This window comes from Carlito syrichta, unplaced genomic scaffold (genome assembly GCF_000164805.1).
Source record: "Carlito syrichta isolate Samal-C Ts95f unplaced genomic scaffold, Tarsius_syrichta-2.0.1 Scaffold56697, whole genome shotgun sequence".
NCBI classification, from domain to species: Eukaryota; Metazoa; Chordata; class Mammalia; order Primates; family Tarsiidae; genus Carlito; species Carlito syrichta.
This window is the reverse complement of record NW_007000793.1, coordinates 135,482-154,703: the sequence shown is the minus strand read 5'-3', so window position 1 is coordinate 154,703 and position 19,222 is coordinate 135,482. Positions and strand designations below refer to the sequence as shown.

Below are 19,222 nucleotides of genomic sequence, written 5' to 3'. Positions count from 1 at the left end.
TTAGAAAAATTGAGGCTTTGTTTTCAGAATCTCTATCCTCTTCCATTGGTCTACATGCTGTTCTTGTACCAATACCAGGTTTTGATTACTGTAGCCTTATAGTAAAGTTTGAAGTCTGAAAGTGTGATACTTCCAGCTTTGTTTCTTTACCTAAGGATTGTTTTGGCTATTTGTGGTCATTTATGTTTCCATATGAATTTCTGTATTGTCATTTCTAGGCCTGAGAAGAATGATGTTGGTAACTTAATGGGTATTCCATTGAATCTGTAGATTGCCTTTGGTAGGATGGACATCTTAACAAATGTTGATTTTTCCTATCCATGAGATAGAATGTTTTTCCATTTGTTGATGTCTTCTTGGATTTTTTTGAGCAGTGTTTTGTAGTTCTCATTGTAAAGGTCTTTCACTTCTCTGGTTAGGAAGATGCTGAGATATTTCATTTCTTGTGTGGCTATTGTGAATGGGATTGTGCTTTTAATTTGGGTCTCTGCCTGCTTGTTGGTGTCTAGGAATGCAACTGTCTTTTGCACATTTATTTTGTACCCTGAGACTTTGCCAAAGTCCTTTATCAGTGCAAGCAGATTTTTATTCAGATTCTCTTGGATTTTCAAGGTATAGGATCATATTATCAGCAAAGAGGGATAACTTGATTTCCTCTTTTCCTATTTGGATACCCTGATTTCCTTCTCTTGTCTAGTTGCTCTAGCTAGGCCTTCCAACACAATGTTGAACAAGAGGTGTGAAAGTGAGCAGCCTTGTCTTGTTCCAGTTTTTAGGGGAAATGTTTCCAGTTTCTGTCCATTGAGCAATATGTTAGTTGTGAGTTTATCATAAATAGCACTTACTATTTTGAGGTATGTTCCTTCTATACCTAGGTGTTTGAGGGTTTTTATACAGAAGGGATGCTGAATTTTATCAAAAACTTTTTCTGCATCTAATGATATCACGTGGTTCTTGTTTTTACATCTTTTGATGTATTTAATTACATTTATGTTCTTGCTAATGTTGAACCAGCATGGCATCCTGGGGATGAAGCCTACTTGGTCATGGTGGAGATTTTTGAGATGTGTTTTTGGATCCGATTTGCTAGAATCTAATTGAAGATTTTTGCATCTATGTTCTTATTGACCTGTGGTTCTCTTTTTTTGTTGGATATTTACCCAGTTTGAGTATCAGTGTGATGTTAGCTTCGGAAAATGATTTGGGGAGAGTTCCATCCTTCTCAGTTGTCTGAAATACTTTCAATAGGATTGGTATCAGCAACTCCTTGTACATTTTGTAGAATTCTACTGGAAAGCCATCCAGTCCAGGGCTTTTTTTTTTTTTTTTTGTAGGTAGTTTTGTTTTGTTTTGTTTTGTTTTGTTGCCGGTGTGGTAATCTTTGACTGGCTGTCAGACATCAAGACTTTTACTTTGTTGGGTACTAGCTATTTTTTTCTTTTTTAATGTGAAGTCTTTTATTTTATTTTTTACTTTTTTTAGCCTAAGCATGTATTTTATTCTTCATAAATAATAAATAACACATTTATATTTTATAAATGCTTTAGATTTACAGAAAAATGCAAAAATAGTGCAGAATTTTCATGTACTCCACACTCAGTTTGCCCTATTATTAACATTTTATATTATTATGGTATATGTGTTACAATTGATTTGAAAACATTGATAGACCTTTACCTTATATCATATACAAAAATCAGCTCAAAATGGACAAAGTTCTAAATGTAAGAGACAAAGTCCTTAGAAGAAAACTTAGAGAAAATCTTCATGTCATTGGGTTTGGCAAAGCTTTCTTTGCTATAACACTAAAAACAGAGGCAACAAAAGAAAAAAATTATTAAACTGGACTATATAGAAATCTAAACCTTTTTTTACATCAAAGAACACTATTAATAGAATGTAACTCAGGGAATAGAAGAAAATAGTGGCAAATATGATAGGGGTTAATATCTAGAATATATAAAGAACACCTATCACTCAACAACAGCAAAAACAAATGACCCAATTAAAAAAAACAGACGGAGGATGGGAATAGATATTTTCCAAATAAGATATACATGTGATTAATAAGCAGATGAACAGATATTCAACATCATTAGTAATTAGGAAAATGCAAATCAAAATCACAACGATATACTACTACTTCATACCCATTCAGATCAAAACAGAAAATAATAAATGTTGAAAAGGATGTGGAGAAATGTGAAACCCTTGTGCACCGTTGTTGGAAATGTAAAATGGTGCAGCCATTATGGAAAACAGTTTGGTTGTTCCTCAAAAAATTAAAAATAGAATTACTATAGGATCCAGCAAATCTGCTTCTGGATATAGACTCAAAAAGAAAAACAAAGATTTGAAGAGTCATTTGAGCAGCATTATTCACAATAGCCAAAAGGTGGAAGCAATCCAAAGTGTTTATCAACAGATGAATAGATAAATAAAAAGCGGCATATTCGTGCGGCCTTAAAAATAATGAAATTCAAATACGTGCTACAACATGAATGAACCTTGAGAATATTATCTTAAATGAAATAAGCCAGTAACAACAACAACAACATCCACAACAAAAACAAATATTGTGTAATTCCACTTATAAGAGAGACCAAGAGCAATCAAATCCATAGAGATGGAAAGTAGAATGGTGATTGCCACCAGAGTTTTGAAAAGAGTGAGGAGGATAGTTATTGTTCCGTAGGTACAGAGTTCCAGTTTTTCAAGATGAGAAGAGTTCTGGAGATGTATGGTGGTGATGGTTGCACAACAATGTAAATGTACTTAATGCCACCTAACTGTACATTTAAAAGTGACGTGTATATTTTTTAACCACAATTAAAAATAATAGTAATTTAAAAATATGTCCAAAAAGGTAAATGTGCAGATACCTATCTAATAAACAGTTTTCTAAAAATAGACAAAAATATATAACAATAATGAAAATAGTCCCTGTTTTTGAGGCGCTTATGAAAAGGAATGCTCCCTCCCTCCTCAGTGACACTCATAATTGACGGAGCCAAAGGGGTAGACCCAGAGCAGCTTCCTTGCCTTTTCTAGTTTTGCTTTGGATACTTATTAACTGGGTGAGCTGCTCCAGAACCTCGTAAAAAGACATGGAGAAAGAGGAAGAAAGTCGATGCATGAATTGATCCCGCAGATGTTTGGAACTAGGCATCCCAGTGTGGTCAGCCCAATTCACCTGACCGAGAGCGCCCCCTCCCGTGGCACACCGAGCGTGCCTCTAGTCTGGCAGGAGTGACCAGCCCAGGACCAGGGAGAATGAAGCCAGACCAGCACTCCCTTTGACTTGTTTGCGTTTCCCTTTCACATTTGACTTATTTCCAATTTCATGCTTGGGTCATCCAGCAATCGTCAAACTATACAATCCCTGGGAGTTGAGTCCTCAGGCTTTGAGGTACAGATGAGGACAGCACCAGGACCTGGAGCTGAGGTAAAAAGATTGCTGGTGGCTCTGATCCTGCCCTTGATGACTCAGTCAGAAGATACTGCTTGTGGATGTGACACAAACCAGAGCCTCACCCGCCTTGTGGGTTTCCCACACACTATCCCCCAATCCCAGCCTGTGGATCTGACCCCTCCCTACCCCTTCCATCCTGGAGGACGCCACAGGACCCAGCATCGGCAGCAAAGCCACATGCCTTGGACTCAGCATTCAGCTGCAGTGCTGTGGATACCGGTCTACACACCTCCCTCTTACTTTTTGGGCATCCAGTGTTTCCTGAATGTGCCAAAAGTCAAGTAGCATCTTCCTCTCTGGTGTGGTTGAGTAGGGAGGGAGTCCCAGGCCACAGTTGGAGGTCCCCTTCTTCTCATGCCCTCCTGGAGTCTGTGTCTGGGCATTGCCATCATGTCCTATGCCATGCCGGGCCTTCACAGATTTCCTAAGCCACCAAAAGCCACCCCAGGGAGCGAGGAATTCCTTTCATCTTGGTGTGTGCCACACTGCCATAGTGCAGCCCTTTGTTTCTATACCAACTCTGTTGGTTTCTACTTTTGTCTCAAAATCTCTTTGGTCCTTCGTGTAGTCTCCTGCCAGGGAGATCCTCTGGCCTCCAAAATTGCCAAAATCTATAAGCATTACACAGTATTTTTTCACATTAGAAAATGGAGAAAAATTAGCATAGAATTGAACTGCCAGAGTACTAATACCAGGTCCATCTATTACTAGTTTTGTGACCTTGGGTGAGTTATTTAACCTCTCTAGGCCTCATTTTGTCATATAAGTTAAATGGGAAGAAGAATAGTTCCTTATCTTATAGGATTGATGTAATGAGATGGGATAATAGCTACACTGCTTTTGACACCGTGCTTGACACAGCAGATGTGTAGCAAATGTTAACCTTTCTTGTCATTAGGTTGAAAATCCCACAGAATATTCTTCAGTCATTCAACCAGATTGTGGGGCCAAGTCTAGGCCTTTTGCTGGGTTGGGAAAGCTGTGTTAGCACAGGCAAGGAAGTATTTGGTCTTGAACCAGCTTTAGATTTAGATCAGTGTAATTTGGCCTCTGCTGCACTTAGTGTCCTCTTTACCTGCCTAGGAAAGATACTGGAGAGGTGGGAAAGACAGGGAGCAGGAACAGGTAACTGGGTTTTGTGCTAGGTGTTGAGCCAGCTCTTCACAGCCTCTGTCTCATCCAGTCCTCATGACACCCCGGTGACAAGGATATTACTTTCCTCTCTACAGAGAAACAGAAATGAGGAAGGATGAAGCACATTTCCCAAAGAGAAGGAGGAGGAGAAGGTGCCTCAAAGAGATGAGGCACATTTCCCAAGAAGAAGGAGGAGAAGGAGGAAGGGCAGGAGGAAGAAAAGGTGATGATGTAGCTGACATTTAAGTACCTACTACATGCTAGGCACTGTTCTAACGACTTCACGTATATTAACTCATTTAATTCTAACAGCAATAGTCAGTACTATTTAATCTCTGTTTTACAGATGAAAACCCTGAAACACAGGAAGGTCAAATAACTTGACCAAAGACATATGCTACTTAGCAGCAGATTTAGGACTTGAACCAAGACAATTTTGACTAGAGTTCAGCAAACTTTTCTATAAAAAGACCATGCAGCACATGGTTTAGACTTTGCATACAATCTCTGCCACAAATATTCATCTCTGCCATTGTAGTACAAAAACAGCCATGGGCAATATGTAGGCACATGAGAATGGATGTGTTCCAATAAAATTTTATTTATAAAATAAGCAGTGGGCCAGTCTTGCCTCATAGGCCAGTTTGCCAATTGATGACCTTAACTGCTAAAGCAAGAGAATAAGAAACCAGAAGCATCAGAACTCTCTTAAAAACAGAATAATAGTCATGAAAAAATGTTAGACAAGCCCTTGGCCTTTTTTATGTGATGCAGTATATAATTCATTCAGTGTTGTTGCAACATCTATTCATTGAAATTATACCATATACAAGGCACCACCCTACATGTCTGAGATACACCAATCAAAAAAATAGACAGGAAGCACCTCCCTTTGTATGAACTTACCTTCCAGCAGCATTGAGTGGGGGAATCCAATCAATAATAAATGTAATACATGGATAAATTATACAGTGTACTCAAAGGTGGTTAAGTGCTATGGAAAGAAATGGAGCATGGTAAGGGGAATGTGGGAGCAGGAAAGGGAAGCACAGATTGGTGAGTGTGAGCTTCACTGAGAAGGGGGTATTGCAGCAAAGGTCTAAGAGAGGAAAGGGAAGAAGTTATGCTAACATCTTGGTGAACAGCTCTCCAGGCAGGGAGTACATCCAGTGCAAAAACCTCGAGGCATGAGCAAGGTAAGAGTGTGCTGGGCATGCTGGAGGAAGAGGAGGGAGGCCAGTGTAGCTTTGAGAGTAGAGGAGGTATCCCAGAGACTCTCCTTAAAGGAAGCAGGGTGGGGCTCAGCCTGTTGACCAGAGACACCCAGGAAAGCAGATGGCATCTCCTACAGGAGCATACCTAGCTTTTTCAACGAGAAGCAAGAGGTTCATGTGGCTTGAGTCTGACTGCCATGTTGTATCTTAGGATCAATAGTTTTAAACTCAGGTTTCCTGGATTCAATTCTGATTCTAATACTAATTTTTGATCCAATATCAGGCAATAGTGATATTTCTATGCCTGATTTCCACATCCATAAAACAGAGATGATGATGATATTTATCACTTAGGGCAGTTATGACTATAAATGAAAATAATTCAGGGACACAGTGAACATCACATGAATATCAATTATTTTAATTATTATTACATTTATCTCCCTAGCAAGAATGTACTGTCTTACTGTAATAAACTGTTCATGCTTACATATTCATACAGATGAATACACTACAAGTCTTCATCTCTACAACAAGAACAAGGGCCACGTCTACCTCCAGGGTTGCCTCCATTCTCATAAAGGTGGGGATGGATCACCATAAGGAATAGTGCCCCTCTGCAGGCTGCAACACTTTCTGGGTATATAAAGTCCATGAAGAACTGAGAGGTTTGCTGATAAGAGAAGATACCCACTGAAGATAGTAGACAATGAAAAAAAATAGGATAGAAACTGCCAATAGTGATATCAATATGTATTAGTTACCAACTGCTGTGTAAGAAACTTACCACAAACCCAGCTGAAAACAAGAAACATTTATGATTTCACAAAATCTCTGAGAATCAGGAATCATAAAATTGGCTTTGCGGGGTAGTCTGGCTTAAGGTGTCTCATTAGACGTCAGATAAGATGTCAGCCAGGGCTGTAGTCATCTGAAGACTTGAGTGGGGCTGGAGTGTCTATTTCTAAGATGGCTCACTCAGAGCTGTTGGCAGGAAACCACAGTTCCTTACTATGCGGACCTTTCCACAGGGCTGCTTGAGTGCTGTTACCACATGGCAGCTGGCTTCTTCCAGGTTGGTCACCCAAGAAAGAGCAAGGAGGCAACTGCAGTGCCTTTATGATTAAGCTTCAGAAGTGACATGCTTCCACTTTCACCATGTAACATATTCATTAGACACAAGTTACTAAGTCTAGTTCATACTCAAGAAGTACAATTAAACTTTGTCTTTTTTTGGATTAAACAACAAGGATTTATTTTCCTGCTGTTCTGGAGGCTAGAATCTGAGATCAGGATGTTGGCAGACTTAGTTTCTTGAGGTTTCTCTCCTTGACTTGCAGATAAGGTTTTCTCTGTGTGTTGGCATGTGTTGTGTCCAAATTAAGCTCTACCTCTTAAAGGATGATGTATCTGAGAACGTGTGGACATATTTTTAAAACCACCACATATGGTGTGTGAGTTTGGGGTAAAATAACGTTAGCCTTAGGTAGTGCCAAAGTTTACTTTTCAAAAGTTCACAATTTGACTTTTATGTAAACATATGGTGAGCATGGGTCAAATACTTACTAATATAAAAGTGATGAAATCAGCATGATGATAAAATTGAGCTTTATTAGTCTCACAGAAGTGTCCTGTGAGCACACGGGTTCAATTCACTGGGGTCAGGGAATTAAGGAAAACAGTCTAGGCAGGTGGAATTCAGCATTTTTAGGTGAAACAATATCTATTTCTCCTACAATCACTTTCCAAATGAAAACTTGTTTGCTTAAAGTCACTTTACCTATAGACCAGATCTTTATAGAGTTTTGTTTTGTGTTTTGCAACTGTTTCAGTGTCATTTCTATTTAATCAACTTACAGTCAATTTAATAATTCTGCATGAGACAGCTTTACAATAATTTTATTTTTCTGAAAGATGTTCAACATATTAGTGGCATTATGTGAACTGTGAATTATTTTCTCTTTTGGACTGCCTGATACTTCATTTATTCTTGAACACTTGAAAGAGTTTTTAGCCCATATGTCTGAATACCATTTCTTTAAAAAGTATGCCTTCACAATAGTCACACACAAAAAAATGAAATACCTTGGCATCTTCCGAACCAGAAAAGTGAAAGACTTTTACAATGAGAACTACAAAATGCTGCTCAAAGAAATCCAAGAAGACACAAACAAATGGAAACATGTTCCATGCTCATGGGTAGGAGGAACCAACATTGTTAAAATGCCCATCATACCAAAGGCAATCTACAGATTCAATGCAATACCCATTAAATTACCAATATAACTCTTCTCAGACCTGGAAATGATAATACAGAAATTCATATGGAAACATAAATGACCATAAATAGCCAAAACAATCCTTAGCAAAAGAAACAAAGCAGAAGGTAGCACACTTTCAGACTTTAAACTTTACTATAAGGCTACAATAATCAAAACAGCCTGGTATTTGTACAAGAACAGGCACTTAGACCAATGGAACAGGATAGAGATTCTGGAAACAAAACCTCAATTTCTCAACCAACTCATCTTTGGCAAAGCCTCCACCAATAACCACTGTGGAGAGGAGAACCTATTCAGTAAATAATGCTGGGAAAACTGGCAGATCACATGCAGAAGATTGAAACAGGACCCCTATCTACCACCATGGACAAAAATTAACTCGAAATGGATCAAAGACCTAAAAGTGAAACCTCAAACTATAAGAACCGTACAAAATGTGGGAGACACCCTTATGGAAATTGGAACTGGCAACCAATTCCTGATCAAAACCCCAAGTGCCCATGACATAAGAGATAAGATAGACAAGTGGAACCTCATTAAGCTGATAAGCTTCTGCAAAGCAAAAGAAACCATCAAGAGAACAGGGAGACAGCCCACAGAATGGGAAAAAATATTTGCCAACTGTATATCTGACAAAGGCCTAACATCTAGGATCTGCAAGAAACTCAAACGTGCCAAAAGGAAAAAAACAAATGAAACCATTAAAAAGTGGGCAAAAGACATGAGTAGACACTTCTCAAGAGAAGATATATGGGCAGCCAACAGACACATGAAAAAGTGCTCAACCTCACTCATCATCAGAGAAATGCAAATCAAAACCACATTGAGATACCACCTAGCCTCAGTAAGAATGGCCATCATTAATAAAACAAATAACAACAGATGCTGGTGAGGGTACAGAGAAAAGGAATGCTTCTACGTTGCTGGTGGGAATGCAAAGTAGTGCAACCTCTTTGGAAGACAGTGTGAAGATTTCTTAAAGAACTAGAAATTGACCTTCCATATGACCCTTCAATTCCCCTATTGGGCATATACCTGTAGGAACTCAAATCATGAAACAAAAAATATACCTGCACACACATGTTTGTCGCAGCTGTATTCACAATAGCAAAAACATGGAACCAACCATGTTGCCCATCAAAGCTGAACTGGATAAAAAGAAATGTGGCACATATACGCAAAGAAATATTATGCAACCATAAAGAAGTACAAACATATGGACTTTGCAGCAACTTGGATAGATTTAGAGTCTGTCATACTCAGTGATCTGTCACAGAAACAGAGTACTATATGTTCTCACTCATAAGCAGATCTTGAACAATTATCACAATACTATAAGAAAGGGATTGGTAGTAGTGGGAAACTGCCAGGGGAGGGGGGGGTGGGATTGGTAATTGAGGGAAACTCATTAAGGGGTACCTGCATAATGAACATTTGTATACCTAATCCTGAATTGTACTCCACATCTTTAAAATTAAAAAAAAATAAAACCTATACCTTAACAATAAGCAGTTATCAATGGCTATCAACTCAAGACATAATTAAATTGTTTGTTATGCACTGGCCCTTACTTTTACTTCAGACCCATCAAAGAGTGTGGAGGTATTAACATTACATTAATTGAGTTAGATTTTACTAAGGAAATAATCAGACACATGAGCAAAGAAGTAGATATAGAGATACTTGTCACAATATGGTTTTCAATAGCAAAAAAAGTCCCAAGCAAATCACAATAGAAAAGACCGATAATAATGAATTATTATAAATAAATGATGTTACAGCTATATAATGAAATACGATATAGCTACTCAAACTTATGATATCATTATTTAATTGGTATGGAAAGATATTTTGCGATTTTGCTACATGAGAAAAGCAGTTTGGAAAGAGTGTAGGTTCTGTGATGCAGTTGTATGAAAAGCTGTCAATCATTTCATGTGTATGTGTTTTATGTGTAAGTGTTGTCATTGGCTTTCTGATGGAGCACTCGCAGAAGACAAATATTCACGTTTTTCTTTTTTGCGGATCTGGATTTTCAAGTTTTTCTACAATGAGTATGTAGCCTGAACATTCCCTAAGCAGGAGAGCCCCACCTCCAGCATCTCCCATAAGCCTGGCAAAGGCAGGCAGGAAGGAAAGACAGAAGGAAGGGAGGAAGAGATGGGAAGAGAGGAAAGGAGGGAATGAAAAAGAAAGGGAAGGAAGGACAGGGAGGAGGAGGGAAGGGGGGAGGGAGGGAAGGAAGAGAGAAAGAAAAGAAGGGAGGGGGGAAGAGATTTGTTCTAAAATCTGCTTTCTTGAGCTGTCATCTGCACTGACCCCCGGGGTCTGGAAGTCCCTGAGGTACAGGAGCTGAGTGTTCCTGAAGAGCTGGAAAGCCCCAAGGAAGTTCTTCAAAATTGTTGGAAGGAAACTGTCTCCAGAAACTTCCTTCTCCAAGAAAGATAATGAGCAGCAGGTGTTTCTGGTGGCTTAGGGTGGTGTGAAATCACTCTGGAAAACCCTGCTCCTCTTCAGTTGTGGCAGTTTCAGGGCTCCTCCCTAGGCCTTACATAAAAGGCTGAGGCATCCTTGGAGGAGCTGGCAGACTCACAGCTCCTGCCAGGAGAAAGGAGCATTCTGAGGTATTCTTTGGGGGCACTAGCAGGACTGGGGCTCTTTCCTGACCCCAAGCCCAGAAGCTCCTGCTCTGTGGAGGCTGCCCACATGCTGAGAGGCTCAAGGAGCCAATTGCTATCCAGGTACCAGCCAGCTCAGCGTCTGTCTCCACAACTTTCTGTTATTTGTTCCAAAATAGGGGAGTCTACACCCTGTGGAGCTCAAGATGGTCCTGAGTGGGGCTCTGTGCTTCCGGTGAGTACATGAAGTTCTGGGGGAAGTGAGTTCAAGGTAGACCTGTTGCCCAGCTTTGCAAGAGAGGGAGGGAGGGAAGGAGGGAAGGAGGGAGGGAGGGAGGGAGGGAAGGAAGAAAGGGCTGCCACTGCAGCTGGGAAATTGTGATCAGCATCTCACTTTCCTTAAAAAAGCTCTTCCAGCTTTCTTCAGATTGGGGCAGAACTGAGGCAGGCCACCTCATGAGTGTACCCTGATGCTGAGAGGGGCCAAATAACCACTCAGTCTAGAGCTGCAGCCTAATCCAGCCACCATGAGAACAGAAGCCAGGAGACCTGCCCAGAGCTCTGCTCTTGCCACCCAGCACAGAGAATTGATATCAGCCCACCCATTCTGTGCCCATACCTCCTCGCTCCTCTTTGGGGGAATAAATGAAACAGAAAATGATTCATTCAGTTCATCTGTCCATCTATGGGCACGTACTGAGCCAGACACCGGCATGCGCTGGACTTTGTAACAGTGGATGAAAATAGTCTTTTCTCTCAGAGTCTAGTATAGTATCTTCCAAGGTGTCTTTTGTGGGGCTCCAATCCCAGGGCCAACTAAATGCAGCTTTCTCTGTCCTCTTGTAAGAGTACCACAGCAAAACTCAACATATGACTGAGGCTTTCTGAAGTAATGCAACTTGTTTAATTGTGTTTGGCCATACACTGAACCAATTTTTCACACTGCCTACTTTTTCCCCATATAATATCTGGAGAAACCAACTTTAGGATGCATCTTTCAACCCACAGGAAGTCAGAAAATCATCTGAGATCATCGATGAGAAATAACTTTGAAAAGTGAAATGAAAGAACTATAAAATTTAAAAAAAATTTTTTTTATATGGCCAAAGAAGTACATGTAACTGGAAGTCTTCGATAATAATTGAAGAATCAGATTTTAATCTGGAATAGGCTTAGCTATTATCTAACCCATTGTCTTTGTTTAACATTGGGAAGCTGAGGCCCAGAGAGGGTGACATAATTGTCTGCTGTGACTCAGCAGCAATGTAGGCAGAGCTGGCACAAGGACCCAGAGCTCTGACTCTCCCTCCAGCTTCTCTTCCAACAGGAGATGTGTTGGGGTGTAAAAGGTTAAATAGGGTGAAGGAACAAACCCCAGACTTCGATGGGAGGCTGTGGGGGCATCCCCCTGATAAGGCATGAGCCTGGCAAGGATGGGAGAGAAGGTTGTGCTATTACCTCAGGCATGGGGCATAGTGTAAAGAGGAAGACAAAATGCCTAAGATGAGAGGATTCTCTGGAGCCAGGGCAAGCTGGTGTGCCCACCTTTCCCCTAATGGAGTCTCATCCTCCTGATGTTTCAGAATGAAGGATTCGGCATTGAAGGTGCTTTATCTGCATAATAATGAGCTTCTAGCTGGAGGGCTGCATGCAGGAAAGGTCATTAAAGGTTGGTGACAAAGCATGACCCACTTTCCTGGATTATATACTCTGAGCAGAGAGGGCCTAAAGAGGGCTTAGAAAATTATGCAAATTAGCACAGGCCTGCAGACCCCAGCCCTGAGGCATGAGATAGGGCTCTGAGCGAGGACAAATAAAATACTACACACCCTCTAGCCAAGCGAAGACACAGTATCACCTGAAGCTTCTTTGCAGAAAAGGGAATATTTTCCAAGAGGAATGACTTGTCATTTTTCCATAGGTAGACTTAGGTCAAAAATTCCATTTCCCTGGAAGCCAGTGCTGAGGAGAGAAGTAAAGCAGACTTCTCCACGCCTTTCTTCCCATGTGGGGGTGGGTTTCTGACATTTCACCTGCATCCCCTCTGCTTTCTGAAGGTCCTTGGCCACCAGAGAACAGGTGGCACCATTGGGTCTTGTGCTGACTCACTCTGCCCACACATCGCGACAGGTCTTTCTCTAAAAACAGTGTCCACCTACCACCTGAGGTACATTTACCGAGCACAGATGCCAGACAGTTCTCCTACTAGGCTGGGTGTATGTGTGTATATGTGTGTGTGCACATGTATGCATGTGCACACAGGCATGTATGTGTGATCATGTGCATGTCTATATGCATGATCATGTGTATATATGTACGCATGAATCTGTGTGTAAGCATGTATGTGCAGGTATATATGTGCATATGTATGTGTGTGGTGTATCTGCATGTATTTGTGTGTGCATGTTTATATATGTGTATATGGGTGTGTGGGCATGCTGGAGGGATGTACAGGGAGGAATGAGACCTTCTTCTGCTCTCAGAAACCTCACAGGGGGTAGAAGGATTTTCAGACAACTCTAATGGGAGGCTCATCAAGGCAAGTTTTAGCAAAGAGGCCTGAGAACCAAGGGGCATTAAAGGAGGAGTTTGAATCTATCTTGGGGTTTTGAGACTTGAAGATTTGACCCTGGACAAGAAGGGTAGGGTGAGTACAATGAGTTTTTGTGCCTTGATGTCAATTCTGGGCCAGCTGGCAGAAGACCACCCTTCCTGTCATGACAGCAGCTAAGAGCTTCCTTTTTGCCCAGGGGGCGGGATGTACCTTGTTTCTTACAGCCCAGAATGGTGGGGAGGGAAGGGTAGCCAAGACCCTGCATCTGGCCTTCTTCCTACAGGTGAAGAGATCAGTGTGGTCCCCAATCGATCTCTGGATGCCAGGCTGTCCCCAGTCATCCTGGGCGTCCAGGGTGGAAGCCAGTGCCTGTCGTGTGGTACAGGGCAGGAGCCAATCCTAACCCTAGAGGTGAGTCCTGCAGAGGCACCCTTGATATCTGGTGACCTAGCCAACAGACACTGAGCTCACTGAAGTTGAGTGTCCATGGCTTCAGGGCCTCTTGGGATATCTTGGCTGGGTTCTGTTCACGGCAGCTCTGCTTTGTCCCTAAGGGTCTTATCCTTGCACCACCCAGCCCTCCCATTGTCCCCACTCCTGCACGTCACTCACCCTGCCTTCTGTCACAGCCAGTGAACATCATGGAACTCTACCTCGATGCCAAGGAATCCAAGAGCTTCACCTTCTACCGGCGGGACTTGGGGTTCACCTCCAGCTTCGAGTCAGCTGCTTATCCGGGCTGGTTCCTTTGCACCATGCCCGAGGCTGACCAGCCCGTCAGACTCACCCAGCTTTCCGAGAATGCCACCTGGGGTGCTCCCATCACGGACTTCTACTTCCAGCAGTGTGACTAGGGCAGCATTCCCCCAGACATCTTCCCCAGGAAGAGCCAGCTTGGGCAGGGGGTTGATGGAGGAAGAGACCCGTGGTGGGTGACCACCCCTCTGCTCTTAGGGCTTCCAACTCTGACTTACTGGGCACATAGCCACTCTCTTCTCCTAGTTCCAAGTTTGGGTAAATTTTGAGATTTGGGGCTCAGTCTAGAGTCTCCTCCTGTATTAGGTGGTGCTACTGGTGTGGAAACTTGTAAAAACCACATGAGATAAATTGAGCATAACATAAAAATATTTCTAAGTTGTTGGGATGGGGGAGTGGTAGAAATCATCCATACTAAATGCTAACTGACCAAGTACCCTCAGAATCCCATAATCCAGTCTCCCCAGTTGAAACTTGTAGGGCCACCAGCTCCCCACGTGAGTTCTTGTCACTCTCCACTGTATGAAAGAAGGAGATGATCATTGAGTTAGGGACCCACAGTCCTGAGCCCAGTCCCACCCACTTTCTTTTAATCCTGTCACTATCGTAGGCTACCTTTTCCATCTCTACGTTTGTCCTCCTGCCATGGGCATGAAGGAATGAAGGAGTCGGGGGAAATGGCTCCACCTAGTAGATAGAAGATGGGTAGGGCATGCCATCTCTCTTTGAAACACAAGGTACAATAAAAATCCCAGATGCTGGCTTCTATTCATATGAAAAGATGCTTATGGCATATTAAATGAGAAAAGCAAGTTGCAAAGTTGCATATCTTGTAATTTAATTTTAATTTTAAAAATCTATATATTTATGCATAGAAAATAGTCTGAGATACTTTACTACAATTGTAGGAATTTTAGGGTGGTGCCAGTGTAGATGATTTTTCTTCTTATTCTTTTTATTTATCTGTATTTCCTAATTTTTCTGCAATGAAGATGGATTACTTGTATAACAATATGAAAAGAAATTAATCATGAGATAAGGAGAAAAAACATTTCTTATTGTCCTCTGCCTCCACTTTCCCAGAGTGAAATTAAAATTAAATTGAACTCTGCTGCTTTGGTTGGTAGCAGTGGGAATTAGGAAACAGAATTCAGCAAAGACACTGAGAAGAAGGATGTGATAGATTTATATGGCTGGAACCTCCTGTGTAAGGAATTTACAGGAAAAAGTCATCCTGGAATTCTTTCCTGGAATGGTCGCAGCCTCTGGGATTCATTCCAAGGTGGCTGTACTGGTTGAATAGTGTCCCCCCAAATTTATATCCTTCTTAGAAACACAGACTGTGAGTTTATTAGATGATAAATTCTTTGCAGATACAATTAGTTAAAATGAGATCACGCTGAATTAGGGTGGATTAAATTCAATATGACTGATGTCCTTATAAGAAGAATAGAGGACACAGAGGAGACAAGGGGAAGAAGGCTATAAAAAGATAAAGGCAGAGATTTTGGTTATGCTGCCACAAGCCCAACAACACCAAGGATTGTGACAACCACCAGATGCTAGGGTAAGGAAAAGAAGGATTCTTCTCTAGAGCGTGTAGAGGGAGCATGGCCATATTGCAACCTTGATCTCAGATTCTAGCCTCCTGAACTGAGAGACAACAAATGTCTGTTGTTTTAAGCCATCAAGGGTAAGGTCATTAGTTGTAGCAGCTCTAGGAAATTAACACAGCTACTAATGACTCCCTCCTGGCATTCTCATCCTCTGCGTGTCCCCTTCCACATTGTTCCAGAGTTGTCTATGATCAATAGGATATAGCAGAAGTGATGGTATGCTGCTTCCAAGATTAAGTTTTTAAAGATACTATAGCTTCTGTTTGAGTTTTCTCTCTCTCTCTCTCTTTTTCTGTTTCTTGGCTCACTCACTCTGGGGAAAGCTGGGTACCATGCTATGAGTAGTCCTATAGAGAGGCTGTGTGGTAAAAAATAAAGTCCCCTGCCCACAACCACACGAGTGAGCCCAGAAGCAGAGTCTCCAGTCTTGTCAGGTGTTCAGATGACTGCAGCACAGCTGACAGCTCGACTGCAGCCTCACAAGAGACTGAAGCTCCAGATTCCTTCCCCTCAGAGATATTGTGAGATAATCAATGTTTGTTGTTTTAAGCTGCTTGGTTTTAGGCTAACTTATTCTGCAGCAATACAAGGGGAGACCCCTCAGAAATGGAGTTTATTTATTTTAAAAATTGTGTATTGATTCTTACATGTTTAAACTTCAGTCATCTTCAAAGTACTCTCTGCTTAATGCAATACACCTTCTGAGATGCCTTTTCCACTCCAAACCATTTTAAAACTCGTCAGTTTTGATGCCTTTTAGAGCTTCTGCTGTTCTTAGTTTCACCTCTTCCTCATCAGCAAAATGTTTCCCTTTGAGGACTTTGTTTTTTAATCCCGGGAAGCAACAACCAGGGAAGCAACAAAAAAAAGTCGGATGAATAGGGAGGGTGGGGCACAAGGGTCAAGCCATTTTAGGTCAAAACCTGCTGAACTCACAGCACAATGTGGGCAGGTGTGTTGTCATGGTGGAAAAGACAGTCACCTATTTGACACAACTCAGGATGATTTTTCCACAAGTCATGATGCAACCTTTTCAAAACTTCCAGATAAAAGCTTTGGTTGACCGTTTGATCCGTAGGAACAAATTCCAACTATACGACAAGGGGCCCACCCTCCAGAAGACAATTCTGAGTTTGTTTTTTTTTTTTTGGTTCCCCCCCCATGGATAACTAATAGGTAGAGAAAGATAAATAAATGTATTTGTTTTGTTATAATTGCATTTTTCTTCAGTACTTTTATTTTCTTTCTCAAAATGAACAATCCTTTTATGTACCCAAATGTTCTGTTTAAAAGCTGATCATTTGTTGACTGTTCTCTGTGTCTGGAAAGTTTAGGTATTCCTTGGTTGTCGTTGTACCTCTAGTCCTACGTGCCAGGAACTGACTCCAGTGTCCCCACCTAAACCCTGAGGGATGAGAGCAGAAACCATAGGAGGAGCTCATATTTGAGTTCCAGGTATTCTGCCTGCACCTCACCTGTCGGACCAGCCTGGCAGGTTTAGAGTTTGCTGAGGGACTAGCAAGGAGGTGGCTGGGATAGAAGGGGCTGCCTCCATGGGTCTCAGTAGCTCCAGTCCAGATGCAACTGAAGTCCCTGGGCAGCAAACAGAAAAGTTCCTACTCCAGGCCTCTCAGGGTTGCTAAAAACAAGGACTTCAGACACCAGGCCATGTTTCAGACCCAGTTCCCACATGCTCTTTGTCAATGGGTCTGAACATAGTCTCATGCCCAGCACAATTCCTATGCTTTTGAGCTCTCCATTCATCTGTTCTGCCTAAAGAAAGCTCTCATCCTTTCAATTCCCTGCTAAGATGTCACCTCCTCCAAGAAGCCTTTGCTGAGTTGAGATCCCTGGTCCTCTGCTCTGGCAATGCTTTGTGCACACCTCCCTGCATTATGGTAACTTAACTTGGAGTCTATAGTCTATGAGATGACCTTAAAGTTAGGTCTGCATCAGTTTGTCTCTGAGCACCTAGTATAGTGCTTGGCACATAATTGGAACCCAGTGGGTATAGCAAGTGGCAACTCTTTCTTCACCCTGAAATCTTCACTACCTCCCCTCCACTCATCTAGACAGGCCCACCCTTAAGGAAGCAGCTTAAATTCTACCTCATTCTTAAAGTTCTCTCCAGCCTGAAGTGATTGCCTCCTGGTTTGTAGAATGACAGAATTCAAAAGGGCTGTAGCCAGGATGAGCTGACACTTGCAAGTTAATGATAGCAAAGGTAGAAATACAAAATGCTACCTTTGAAAATGGCTCGGGGGCTCAGTTTATAATCCCAGCACTTTGGGAGGCCGAGGGGAGTGAATTGCCTGAGTCTGCGCCTTCGAAACCAGCCCAGGCAACTTGGCGAGACCTCGGCTCTACAATAAATAAAAAATTAGCCAAGTGTGGTAGTGCACGCCTGTAGTTCTGGCTACTTGAAAGGCTGAGGTGAAAGGATTGCCGGAGCCCGGCAGGTCGACGCTGGGATGGCCATGGCGTGCCACTGCACTCCATCCTGGGCAACGGGATGAGTCGCCAACTCAAAAAAGAAAAAAAATGTGTGGGCTGGGAGACCCTGACATCATGATTGTCAAGTGAAAAAGAGCTATCTGTTTTAGATTTCTGTGATTTTGGTGTAAAACATTGCCTGGGCCTGTATTTACAGAAGGTGCAATAACTATACCATTTGGGGTTTGTACCAGTTGCAGACACTGAGGAACAGAGAATGTCCCAAGACCAGGTCATAAGGAAAGAGGCTAAGATACTGAAGGTCTTTATCCTGAAGAAGCAATACACAAGGACCCCTTTCAAGCGCTTGAAGTCATACCAAGTAAAATGAGATAATTCTGTGTAAACAGGATCCATGGGCAAAAACCATGTGGAGGCTGTTTTTCCTGTATGACCCCAAAATTTTAACCACAAAGACCACAAACATTATTAGCAATTCTTCAAGAGGTTGTGGGGTTCCTGGCTCTGGAGTGTTGTTACAGAACCTAATTAACAAATTTCTCAGGGATACTGTAGTGTGAAGTTCTCCACTTGAAGGGAGACTGTGATATCATATCTACAGTCCTTTCAATTCTAATAATTTTTGGTCCAAGAAGTTTCTCTGCCACTATTGTCTCCAGCATGCCCTTGACCCATAGCTTAGAGAGTCTTTTCAAGTGTTTATGATTTTGTTCCCCAGTGCAACTGTAAAGCTACCATGCTTTACAGGGACCATGCATTGAATGTCTTTACAGGGACCATGCATTGAATGTCTTTGTCATACAGCAGTGTAAATGCTTGGTAAACACTCATTGATTGCCTGATATAATAACCCATGCTTTGGACCTTCCCACAGAGGAATGATGAACTGGGAGAGAGGTGAAGAGTGATCGTTGACCTTAGAAAGAAAAATCTAGTGCCATCTCTGCCCATCTTTTTCATTCTTCATCCTTTAGGCATCTGTGTAAAGTTCTGTCTTTGGGCCTACCAGACATAATCTTTCTTGCACTAAAGCCTAAGATGCAGCCCCACAGGACACCAAATATGTCTGACCCCAGCACTGTTTATCTGGTAGCTAAACCACTAATAACATAGTCAATAACA

The 19,222-nt window shown here is 41.8% G+C and overlaps 1 protein-coding gene across 1 annotated transcript; it reads left to right on the top strand.

Annotated features, from left to right (window-relative positions):
• The first annotated feature begins 10,690 nt into the window (after positions 1-10,690).
• IL36RN (interleukin 36 receptor antagonist) lies at positions 10,691-14,173 on the top strand. The gene is made up of 5 exons (XM_008049816.1): positions 10,691-10,726; positions 10,900-10,955; positions 12,304-12,389; positions 13,558-13,685; positions 13,904-14,173. The coding sequence occupies exons 2-5, from the start codon at positions 10,927-10,929 to the stop codon at positions 14,126-14,128; spliced, it is 468 nt and encodes a 155-aa protein (XP_008048007.1). The 5' UTR covers positions 10,691-10,726; positions 10,900-10,926; the 3' UTR covers positions 14,129-14,173.
• Positions 14,174-19,222: the final 5,049 nt, after the last annotated feature.

Coding starts and splice junctions, on each gene's coding strand:
- IL36RN (XM_008049816.1), top strand. CDS start 10,927: ATGGTCCTGAGTGGGGCTCTGTGCTTCCG. Junction 10,956..12,303: donor AGTGGGGCTCTGTGCTTCCG/GTGAGTACATGA, acceptor CTGATGTTTCAG/AATGAAGGATTCGGCATTGA. Junction 13,686..13,903: donor AGCCAATCCTAACCCTAGAG/GTGAGTCCTGCA, acceptor CTTCTGTCACAG/CCAGTGAACATCATGGAACT.